Source organism: Stegastes partitus, unplaced genomic scaffold (genome assembly GCF_000690725.1).
Source record: "Stegastes partitus isolate 25-593 unplaced genomic scaffold, Stegastes_partitus-1.0.2 Scaffold1707, whole genome shotgun sequence".
Classification (NCBI taxonomy): domain Eukaryota; kingdom Metazoa; phylum Chordata; class Actinopteri; family Pomacentridae; genus Stegastes; species Stegastes partitus.
In genome coordinates, this window is record NW_007579438.1 from 48,778 (window position 1) to 61,023 (window position 12,246).

The 12,246-nt window shown below is 40.2% G+C and overlaps 1 protein-coding gene across 4 annotated transcripts in view; it reads left to right on the forward strand.

The window, feature by feature from the left end:
- Nucleotides 1-26: 26 nt before the first annotated feature.
- The window catches only part of nfic (nuclear factor I/C), a 44,474-nt gene continuing 32,254 nt past the window's right edge, over nucleotides 27-12,246 (forward strand). For 2 of the 4 annotated variants that reach the window (XM_008301758.1, XM_008301759.1), the window contains exon 1: nucleotides 2,617-3,027. In XM_008301758.1, the coding sequence (XP_008299980.1) occupies nucleotides 2,998-3,027 (30 nt within the window). In that variant the 5' untranslated portion in view covers nucleotides 2,617-2,997. Of the gene's footprint in view, nucleotides 170-2,616; nucleotides 3,028-12,246 lie in introns of those variants that run through there. The other 2 variants (XM_008301756.1, XM_008301757.1) reach the window with 2 other exon arrangements.

The following is a 12,246-nucleotide window of genomic DNA, read 5'->3' on the forward strand; positions in this document are numbered from 1 at the left end:
AATACTGCCTGACGCGGGACGTTTCTGGTCTCGAGCACCGCGGATTTACTCCAGCTGGCACGCGCACGATGCTAGAAAACAATATGGAATGATAACGAACGACAGCGTGGGATGGGCAGGCACTGAGAGCAGCTTTAACTTCCCCCGGTGGCGGCTCCGCTTCGAAATGGTAGGACTAAACCTGCTCCGGTATAATGTAGTAGAGTGTCCCTTCCTATTGGTGTGCTGTTTCTTGTTTTCCCCGCAATGCGAGGAGTTGAATGAGTAACAGAGGCTACGCAGCTCAAAGTGGAGCAGAAAGCGACGGTGTAATTGCATCAATTCCTCTGACTGTCAACAAGCCAATTTTCTTCATTTTTTTCTGTCTTTTAGTTTGTTGCAGCGTCCGAAAACCATGGTCCGATCCGTGACGTTTTTCTATGGAGACAAGCTGTAGCTAAATTTCATTCAAAATCTGGACAATAAAACATCCCTATGACGATGGCATATAAACATACTGGCAAACACAACTCAGAATCAACACCGAATCGTCAAAATCAGCCCCCAAATTCGGCACACACACATGACACGTAAATTATCCCATAATGTAATAAAATCTTAACTTTCGCACTCGATTGCCCCGTTCATTCCGTCGGCGTTTTACGTCAAACACACCAAAAAGGCGGAAGCAAGCAACCTGGGACGCTTTCAAGTTTAAATTTAATTGACACAAAGCTCTTTTTTACTGTAATATGTGCGCCGAATTTGCCCCAAACCTCCCAAACAGCAGGCGATGTAATGTCACACACGAACAGCAAGTATGTCTTTCATAAAACAAATGAACTTTAAAGTCCCGGAGTTCTGAATGAAGTTTTGAGCGACGTTGCTTGTGTGCCGGAAAAAGAGACGTATCGGCGTTACACAGGCTTTATCACACCGGCAAATATGGTTTTCGACCTCTGACGTCGGGCGATTAAGCGGACATCATGCCTTGCTATATGTGTGTGTATGTGTGTATGTGTGTGTGTGTGTGTGTGTGTGCGTGCGTGCGTGTGTGTGTGTGTGTCAGGTGTGCAGTCGCGGGGGAAAGTTGTTGAGCCCGCGGCTTTGTGGCGGAGCTTGCGGCGGCAGGCCCGTCTCCTCCCGTTCGGTTCGTCACGCGGGACGGTGGAAGGCCAAGTTGAAGTTCAGCGAAAGCCTCCTCCTCTCAGTCTGTGGATGTGTGGATGTTTGTGCATGTTTGTGTTAGTCAGCAGAAAATGGCCGCAGTTAGAGCCAGCAGGCTGAGTTAGAATGGCAGGCCGACAGAGGGCCTCCTGACAGAGGGCCTGTCGGCTGCTGAGAAAACACAGATCCGCGGCTGGCGGAGGCAGCGCTCCTGAAGCCGCAGCACAGTTGGAAACACTCAGTGGAAGATTCAACTTCAAGTTGGGCAGTTTACTGCTCACCAGCAGCTCAGAGCGACTGCAGGGCAGAGCACCGTCTAATGTTGTCCCCCGTCAGTCCCATCAGATACATGACACAGCTACAATATTATCTGGTTTATTTGTAGCTGCATCAGTAGTAACAATCCACTGTCAATATATGATATTAATAAGTATATGTTTTTTGTTTTGTAAGAGTTTGTCGTATTTTTTTCATACTTCATCCTTTATTCTATACATTTGCTCATCTTTATGTATCTATGGCCTATGTACCTTGCTACTGTTATGGGAAGGTGGACACTGCTATGGTACTTTTGTGTGGAATTATTTTTGAATTTCATTTATTATGAAAACTAAATATAAAACTAAACATCAGCTTTTTGCAGTGGTGGACAAAGTGTTCAGAACTTTACTTAAGTAAAATTAGCACCATCACACACAAAAAGAAACAAAAAACAAATGTTACACGCTACAGTCCTGTATTGTAATGTACTTAAAGTATCAAATGTAAGCATTCAAAATAGAATAGAATAAGCTCATCATTTTTAAATGCACAAGCTGAATTTGTTAAGTAGCCAGACTGTTGGGTCTACTGTCCAAATAATGTAGTGCAGTAAAACGTAGGTTACTCAGTTGTATAAAGATGGCATATAAGGTCGCATTAAATGGAAATATTCTGGTAATGTAGTCTAAGTAAGTGCTTTAGATTTGTATTAAGGTAAATGTACTCATATACATCCCATCGCTGTTTTGTAGAAGCACATCATGCCCTATCACTATGAATAACACTGAGGGAAAAACAGCCAAACTATGTCTAAGCACGGAAACACAGTGCTGCTTTGTTTTTGGGAAAACCTACACGCTGACTTTTTTATGTGTAAACAACACGTTAAATGATGTCTGCAGATCGACAATTGTTCGGCATCACTTCAGTAGAGACGAGTGAACACTATGAACTGCTACGGTTCCGATCCAAGTCGTGTATAACTGCAATAATGCCAGAGCGTAACGGTGATGGCTGCTCTGCTGTAGCTGAATGTGAGGCTGGTCCTGAGATGAACTGTAGAGTGTGTTGTAAGGCCAGTTTGGGGAGGAAGAGTGCAGCAGCGGCTGCAGCTTTAAGCTCATTGTTTGGGATGGGCTGAAATCATAACGTCATTTCAGTTCTTTTTCTTTTATTCTTCGCCCCCTCATCCTCTTCCCTCTCTAAATGACACAATCCTCCATGTTCCCTTACACCTCCGGCCATATTCTCCGAAGAATCAATATTTCGAACTTTCTCTGTGTTTTCTTTCCTGCGGGGAATTTTTCTGGGGCATAAACTTTTCCAGGGTGTCATCGTTTCTGGAGTTAACGCGGCAGTCATCCGGGGCAAACAGCGCTCTCTTAAATGTGGATTCTTCGAAAAGCCTCCGTTAAACAGAGGAAATGCAGCATTTTCTCTAACCCGGAGGTACCGCTGTTGAACTGAGTCAGCGGGGAAGAGCATGTAGAAATCCGAAAGAAGTGACGACGCAGTGGGAATTGAAATTCTCAGCTCAGGAATGTTTATGTTAACGCAAAGCCCGGTTTTATTCAGATCCTTCTCATCAAAATGATGTTTTCTTCCCTCTCTCTGTCTCAGGTAAAACTACACTATGCTTCCTCTCTGCCCCAGACCACAGTTGTTGCACTTCGTCGGAGCCTACCCCTCATCATGTTGATGTGTCATTATCCATGATACTTAGTTGATTTGACAATGCATTGTGTATAAGAAAATTGAGTTATATCTTAATTTCCACAATTTTAGTAATTCTTTGCTACAGTTGCAGTCACTGGTCAGAATAGAACAGGCTGTAATATGAATCCCCCAGTGATATCAGGGGCAGGTATGCTAATTAGGGACCTGAATTAACATTTGGCTTTTATATGAAATATTTGGTAATTCATGTTTGAAAGACTTAATTAGATTACTCTTCTCTATGGTATTGTAGTCAGTTAGTCTTTCAGTATTGGCTACTTTGTGTGTGCATCTGTATGTGTATATCTGTGCAAAAGTATTCCCACGTTGTAGACTGTTTGTATAGGGACGAAGAGTTCAGTAAAAGCAGTTCCATTGTGTTCTGTGGATGTATATTAATATATTAACCAATAAGGCAGAAGATGAGGGACAAGCAGTTTAGCTGTCAGAATATATTAGTAGATTTTCTGTAATACCCGGTTGCTCCACCAGGTGGAGCCTTGTACTGTCCAATGACAGTGATGTTTCAGGTAGGTTGCTGGCTGCCCTTTAGTGTACATCTAACAAGGTCACCACCCTGCTGACGAACTGCTAGCTGTGGCATTCGTGTTAATGAACCCTGTGTCGTAAAGTTGTTAAAGGGTGTCTGGTTGCTATCCAGTTTAGCTACATACCTGCGGCTAATGTTATCAATAAACTAAGATTTTCAAATATCTAATAATGGTCCCCAACATTTAAACTCGAGTGAATAAAAGCATTGGTGATGCTCTGCTGTGGGTATGAGTATATTTTAGAGGTGGCAGGAAGTATTGACAGATTTCCTGGACTGATAAAGTTGCTGTGTCAGTATGTGTTGACATCAGATTTTGAGCTGAGCAGCTGTTTTCAGCAGCTGTACCAATGTTAACTATGATGAACAAGCCACTCCATCATGTACATCGGATATGAGGATTATTTTGACATCAAATTGCTGTGAAGAGATTATTAATGTTACAGGTTTTCTACTGTGGAAGATTGCAGCTTGTTTGCTGTGTTTCATATCATAGATTTTGTTGGGCCCATTGTTGAAAAGTAATTTTCAATTAAGTTTTTGTTATTTCACTTTTAATTCAGTGCTGCAAGGTGGCTTGGTGGTTAGTACCATTTCCTCTCAGCAAGAAGGTCTCCGGTTCGCGTCCTGGTGAGGACATCCGGGATCTTTCTGCGTGGAGTTTGCATGTTCTCCCCGTGCAGCGTGGGTTCTCTCCGGGTTCTCCGGCTTCCTCCCACACAGTCCAAACCCCCCCCCACTAGACATGTGCTGAGTTTTGTTTTGTCCAATGATTAATCAGTAGTTCATTGTTAACATGGCTGACTTTATATTTAGGAAATTATCAGAAAATTTTCCTCACTAGTCCTGACTTGTTGAGAAGACCTCTGTCAAAAGGTCATGTATCAAAAGACTTTTGTAGCATATCCCACAGAAAGACCAAGAGACGCTTGAAATGAGGGATTTAGATTTAATGGAAATCCCAAAACCAATGAAAGGGCTGAATACAAAACACAAACAATAATATACAGTATATTAGTTATCTTTCCATACAGTTTCATCTCTTTACCAGATCACATTAGGCTCATGTTAACTCAGTTTAATAGTGTCATTATAGATTTGAACCAAGTTAAGTCACAAACCATATCTTAATATTATAGTATGATAACAGATACTAACCTTCTGCCTTGTGAGGGCCAATACACTAAACATTTTTTTCTGTGTGCTTTAATTTTACAATTTTTCTTTACACTTCACACTGCTGCCGAAATGATCAGTGTTTCATATTTGATACACTGATAATTTCCACTATAGAGATGACAATGTCTTTTTTTTTCGTTTTTTTTCAAAAAACAGTTTCAACTTAAGGAGCCTTTATTGACAAAAGTAAGCTCAGCACTGGATGCGCCAACGCTCCTTTTCCAAGAACTTTTGAATCGCTTTGCTTGATACTGTACATCAGTCCAAGCCGTCTTTGGCAAGTATGCCAGGTGGAGAAAGTACTGTGCTGAATTTCATATTGATCAGGTAACTGGGGATTAGGGTTGAGTGGTTTTAAGCTGTCAGGACTGTTTAATTTGTCCATTATAAAAGGTTGACTGTTGACCATAGCCATTTCTTTGTAGGGATTGTAGAGAAGCGTTGTTGAGTCTGCTATGAGAAGGGGACAGGGCCAAGCTCAGAACACCCTTGACAGGGTTAATCTGGCACTCCCAAAGATCACCTGCATGACTGTAGTGGGGCAAGCTCTCTATGTATCAAGCTCTTTTACCTGCATTGAGTTCATCATTTGCACCAATGAATTTAGTGCACTGATCACACCACATTTGACGGACAACATGTCAAAAAACAATGAGAAATTTCAGGCTGTTGATGAAGGCATCAATGGGTATATCTCTATATTCTCTAGCATCACAATGTGACAGGCCTGTTAGTAAAAGCAGGTCAAGTGCAGACCATATAGTTTGTGCTGTTTCCTATCCTCCATTATGACAAATGGATTGAAGTAGTCCATGCTGCAACATGTGAAGGGTGGAGAGGCCTCTACACATTGTAAATGCAGGTTACTTCTCCTTTGGTCCTCTGGAGGTCTCCTTAGTCCACGGCAACACACACTGTTGGGTGTAGGACTCAGCTGCTATGTTCATTATAGGAATCCAGTATCAATGCAATTTTACAATTACAATACAGTTTCATTTAGCAGACGCTTTTATCCGAAGGGATAAAATTTTCAGTTGAATGTTGTAGTGCAGTGTACAACATCATTTCACAGCACTTAAGATTCAAGATTCAAGAGTTTTATTGTCATATGCACAGCAAAACAGGTAGTTGTACTACACAATGAAATTCTTACTCTGTTCAATCCCCCGAAAAGACGATACATTAAAGATAAATAAAACAAGCCAAACTTACATAGTTAGGTGAAGACCTTATGCATTTTGAACAGAAAACCCAACAATCCCAAGTTGCCTTTGGACTCCCTCTGAGCAAGCAATAAGCAATGGTGGTAAGGAACCCAAAAACACCCCTTAATAGGGAGGGGAAACAAAAAAATCTCTGACAGAAGCAGGCCCAGGGAAAGCAGCCATCTGCTTTGACTGGTTGGAGTGAGAGTGAGGATGGGGGTAGTGGGGGACAGCAGTAGGGGTTGGAGTGGGGATGGCAGGATAGCAGATGGAGAGCAAGCAATACAAACAGAACAATGAATATTTTGGAGGTTGGTGAGGTTGGTGAGACCAGCGGTTGCAGATTAGAGACGTGTAGCAAGATTTTAACTTCTATCCTGGATTTTACGGGTAGCCAATGGAATGAAGCTAATATGGGAGAAATACGATCTCTCGCACTGCCTCCTGTCAAAAAATCTTGGCAGCCACATTTTGGATCAGCTGTAGGTTTTTTGGAGTGTTATTGGGACATCTTGATAGTAAGGAATTACAATAGTCCAGTCTAGAAGTTATAAATGCATGGACTAGTTTCTCAGCATCACTCTGAGACAGAATGTTTCAGATTTTTAGGATATTATGTACATGAAAGAAGGCTGTGCTATAAACTTGCTTTATATGTGTGTTGAACAACGTGTCCTGGTCAAAAATAACTCCAAGGTTCTTTACAGTAGTACTAGAGGCTGAGGCAATGCCATCAAGAGTAACTATCTGGTTAGAGAGGGTGTTTCTGAGGTATTTAGGGCCAAATACAATAACTTCAGTTTTTTTTCTGTATTTAAAAAAAAAAATGCAAGTCATCCAGGCCTTTATTTCCTTCAGACATGCCTGGGGTTTGACTAACTGCTTGGCTTCATTTGGCTTCATAGATAAATATCTATATCTAACAATGTCTAACAATGTAAATGTATGCAGTGCTTTCTAATCCTATTGCCCAAGGGGATCATGTACGAAGTAAACAATATTGGTCCTAACACAGAGACTTGTGGAACTCCGTAACTAATTCTGTTGGTGGGAGGGAAGAATCATCATTAACACAAAAAACTGGATCTGTCTGATAAATATGATGTAAACCAATTTAGTGTCGTTCCTTTAAGTCTATTAGCACGTTCTAGTCTCTGTAGTAAGATCCTGTGATCCACTGTATCAAATGCAGCACTGAGATCCAGTAGAACCAGTATAGAAACTAGTCTACTGAGGCTATAAGAAGATCATTAGTGACCTTCACCAGTGCTGTCTCTGTACTATGATTCAGTCTAAATCCTAATTGAAACTCTTTAAACAAACCATTTTCCGTGCAGATGGTCACATAATTGGCTTGCAACAGTTTTTTCATGAATTTTAGAAATAAAGGGAAGTTGGATATGGGCCTATAGTTAGCTAAAACACCAAGATCTAGAGCAGGCTTTTTGAGAATTGATTTCATACATAGGGAAGCCTTTTCCTTGAGGTTTTGTCCTTTTGTTTTTGTGGGCTGTCAGCATTATCACACAGTTGTATTTTGGGTTGACAATGGGTTGCTTGAATGAGTCAGAGTAAGATGAAAGGCAGTGTTACCTGCCCACCTTGAGGATAGCATCTGAATCGAGAAAAACATCTGGGTGGTGCAGTCTGTTGCTCAGCGGTAGTAGACTTCCTTTGACAGCATGACTTCTCTCATATGTTTGACTTTGTAGATCTTGGATTATGACATGTTCAGTGCTTTTCTCTTCACTTACTGTTGAAAGTTTGTTTGTGTGATATGTTTTCTTAGCCTGTTGCAGGAAGTGGGCTGCAGCCTTGCCAAGTCGGTACTGTGATGAGAACTTGTTGAAGCGGTCAATCAGACTCATTGTTTTTGTGTTTGTGTGTTTGCTGTGTCTGTGCTCGTTTGATTTCTGGATCTATGTGTAGGTTTACTTCAACATTTCTTGGTGAAAGTATTTTCCTTTCCCAGAGCAACATTGGACCAGTGAGTTGGTTAGACTTAGTTAGCTAATTTACAGTTTCTCTTCAGGATACACTCTCTGCTGGATCCTTTCAATGGGGACATAAAACCACTGTTGGAAGGTTATGCTTTGACAGACCCTCTGGACTCTGGAAGTGCTGTGCATAGTTTTTGTTTGTTTGTTTGTTTATGTAGTATAAGACTATATTTGATTCTGTCCAGAAGTCATCTTTTGTAAAAGTATAACCAAGCTCTTTTCTGGCCATATTGCATATTAATATATGGTGGTTGGAACACTAACCCTGCACTTTATTCAACCCAGGGTATTGCAGTCAACTTTGTGGAACTGTCAAAAAAAAAACAACCCAAAAAACAACAACAGTGAATCACTCCACCATCAAATTTCCAGTATGTTAGTCTCCCTGGTGAGTACATACAACTGTACCCTTCTATGCTCCAGCAAATCCCTGAGAAGGCCTTTACAGCATAGTTGTGAAAGACCAACTTTGGAGCATATCTCTTTTGCTTTATGGGCCAACTGGATTTTTTGTTGTCTGTGATTGTAAGTCCAACTGTGTAAAAGTCTTTTGCGATGAATTGGGATTGCAGAGGATATGAGCGACTGTTTTCTTGGCTAGGTATTTGACCCATGCTTCGCATGCACAGAAAATATGTATTTTCGTTTGATATTTGTAAGACTGTGCTCCATTCTTTTATCACAGTAACCAGGTAGTTCACCTGGTACTTGGTATTTGTAGTCTTTCTCCTGGACACGGAAGTGGTAAAACCATTTTTTCTGTGTCAGACATGAGAGCAATGGGATACTGACTAAACCATACAAGTTCAGCCATGGAAGAAGGTGTCCGTTAAGGTTTGTGTTGCTTTACTCTGAAGAACAGTTGAACATGAAGCACAGTTTTGCTAGCTTTTACGATTGTAGATACCTTTATGGGGAATGTAACATCTTTCATATTGTGTAGTCCTTGTCATATTTCTCATAGCTGTAAAGCCTGTGTCGTACATGACTGAGTCTTATTTCAGTCAATTTCTTATTGTCAGGTAAGTGCTGCTGTTGTCTAAAGGGCATGATCATCTCATGATGTCCCTGGCCATTTTTTCTTATGCCTTATTTGATTCTGTCTCAGAAAACAAAATCCTCTTGTGGGACAGTCTTGTCATCTCCTTCAGCATCCTTAAAATCTAACTTCAAGGCACTAATCACATCCATCTGCCTTATTAAAGAGAGTTTTGTAACATTGACTCTGTGACAAAGACAAGATTCTTTAAAAAAAATAAATAAATAAATTATTAGACCACCTGTCATAAAAATGAGAAAACAAATATTTTAGAAATCTTTCAAAAACCTGTGTATAACTAAAAATGTTATTGTTATTTATTTGGCAAATAACAAACCGAAACAACTAAATGGTTCCTTTTCGCACATAACAACCCAAAAACTGAATTTTTTGCATACCTTGGTAACGGCGTGCATTCTTGCTGGCATATCTTTTATTTACTTTCTGACAGACTTTTTTTGTTGTTGAGTTCTAAATAGTTTCTAGCTGTTCCCACTCAGGCTGGACCCGAATGTCCGAATGTTTGGTCGCTGTGGTGGTATCCGGATATTAATGTTGAGATTCGAATATTCACCGCACTTCATTTAATTGGTTAATGAGAGCATACTGGGCATACTAATAGTGCAGTAAGCAGTGTACAAAGTAAACAACAAAGATTAGCTAATGCAACCTTAAGGTGCTCCTAAATGGGTTTTGATCAGAAAAGAAAGTGTTTACCTTAACTGAGGAGTTTTGCCCCTTCCCACGATGAGAGACAACTATATTTTATTTATTAGAAACAAGTTGTACCAGTGACTTGACTGCAATGAAGTCATTTTACTCGAAGAAAACGGGGCTGGATTGTATTAAATACTGACGAGAAATCCAGCTTTGGCATATGTTCTGGGTTTGACAAAGTGTTTTGTAATGGGATACATAAGCGTGACTACATCTTCTATACTATGGTTATTTTGTTTTCTTTTTTTTTTTATATTGTTTTCTTCACCTTTTGGCTTTATTTGACAGGACAGTAGAGAGGAAGACAGGAAAGTGGGGAGAAGAATGAGGGAAGGACCTGCAGCAAATGGCCATGGGCTGGATTCAAAACCCATGGCTGCTGCGTCAGGAACTGTAGCCCCTGTTTATGGGCTGCCCGCTCAAGCTGTTGCATTGTTGGTCTTTTCTTGTGATTTTCTAATAACAGATTTGAGGCATATTGGCTAATAATGATTGTAGTCTTTAGGGCACCGTTTTATCAGGAGGGGTGAGGGGTTTTCCAGGCTAATGATGTTGTGTCAATATCAACAGAAGATGAAAAAATATTTTGTCAAATAAGGGAACGATCTGCACTACTCTGGTTGTTGCATAGATTGCATGCCAGTGCAATGAACAGTGCCACCATGAGCTCATTACAAGAGCAGCATTTTTAATTTTTTAATTTTTTTTAATGTTTGTCACATAAGAAGTTTTTTGAACTCTGATCATTGTATTGTTAGTATTTTTGTCCCTTTATTTGAGTCGCCATGTGGTAGTGTTTCTATTTTACAATCGCTGTAAATTGCTTCCTAATATGCAGGTGAATTTTTCTAACTCTTCTCTTTTATTACACCTTGTGGTCTTTCCTCTCTTTCTCATTTTACCTTTTTAAGAAGCAAGAGCTTCTTTCATTCAACTCAAGCAATGATAGTCTGCAGATTCAATTAGTATATTCAGCATTTCAAGGTGGTTCATCAGCTGTCAGAAATCGTACATTTTCTTCAGAAAATCTCCTGGTTAGTGTAATGCTAAGAGCCACTACTGTTGCTCTGCCTACTGTTCTGCTTTTCATTTATTTAATTTTCTTCCTTCCTTTTTTTGACATGCCACTACTCCTAAGCACTTGCTGTTAGAAACAGGGTCCAACGCTAAGATGTGTGTTGTGTTATTTGCATGTTTAACAGATGTGTGCAATGAGTATTTGTGCTGATAATCTGTAATGACTTATCTTAATTTTTGTATGAATTCTAAAATGAATGGGGGCCTAATGGCATACAGACTCAACTTTCTTTGCATCTGGTAAAAACTTAAATGAGCTACATTTAATCACAATCAGTTAATTTGTCTCCATTTGCCAAAATTGCTTGGTTTACCTCTAAATCGAAGGGTTTTGCAACTTTTTTGAGGTTTCACCAGTGTGTCATGTGACCAGCTAGAGCGTGGAGCCGTCTTTTCAGGACACAGTCAGAAATGTAACTAGTCCCAAACACAGAGATTTAGCTCCTTATTCACATAATAGACATCAAAATATAGCCACAAGGCTCATCTCTCTCATAGTCCCAACATCTAACTCAGTTGAAGATTTGTATTTAAGATTTTAACCTTAGCCGACACCTAACCCACTGTCAAGCTCTTGTTCACTGCAATAACTGCAGGCTGACTTTGTCCTTAGCTCCCCACTTCTTAAACTTGCAGTCTCTTCCTTTAGTGCTTAAAGCGTGGACACATGCTTCATATTCTGATGCTCAGCGACTCAAGCTCTAAATAAAAATATCAAAATTACAGCTTAAAAGCCTCATTCTTTGTCAGAGATTGATCAGGTGTAACACAGCAGGCAGATTGTGGCAAAGTGACTAACTTTAATCAAAAATACGTACTGGTAAAATTACAGAAGAACAAACAAATGGTGGCTGATGAACAAGGGGGAAATAAATCCATACACAGACGGATAATCCAAAGAAACAAGTTCAAAAATACACAGGGACGGAACTAATCCTAAAACTGAATTTCAGAGAAACAGGCAGGCAAGCAAAATCCCAAGCATCAGGGCAAACAGGCTGGACCCATCAGGACAGTGGCAGAGAAGCTGGTCAGGCAGCCAGGGCTGCTCACGAGGCTGATGGAAAGCAGATGGTCAACTCTACTTCATTGTTTTATAAATTAAACTTATAATTCATATTAAATAAGGAGCTATCTTTGTGTTAGCTGTGAAGGCAAAATTTAATTTACCAGCATTATAGTGTATACGTTGATGTCTTGCTAGATCTCCTTTTGCTTTATAATTTCCAGTTTCTTACCATGGACACAGTACCTCTAAAGCAGCCTGTAGGCCTCCTCTTTTTAGAAGCAGTGGACCTAAATCCAAACAAGCACATTTCAATTTTAGCAATGTGGCATACATTATGATTATGGTGG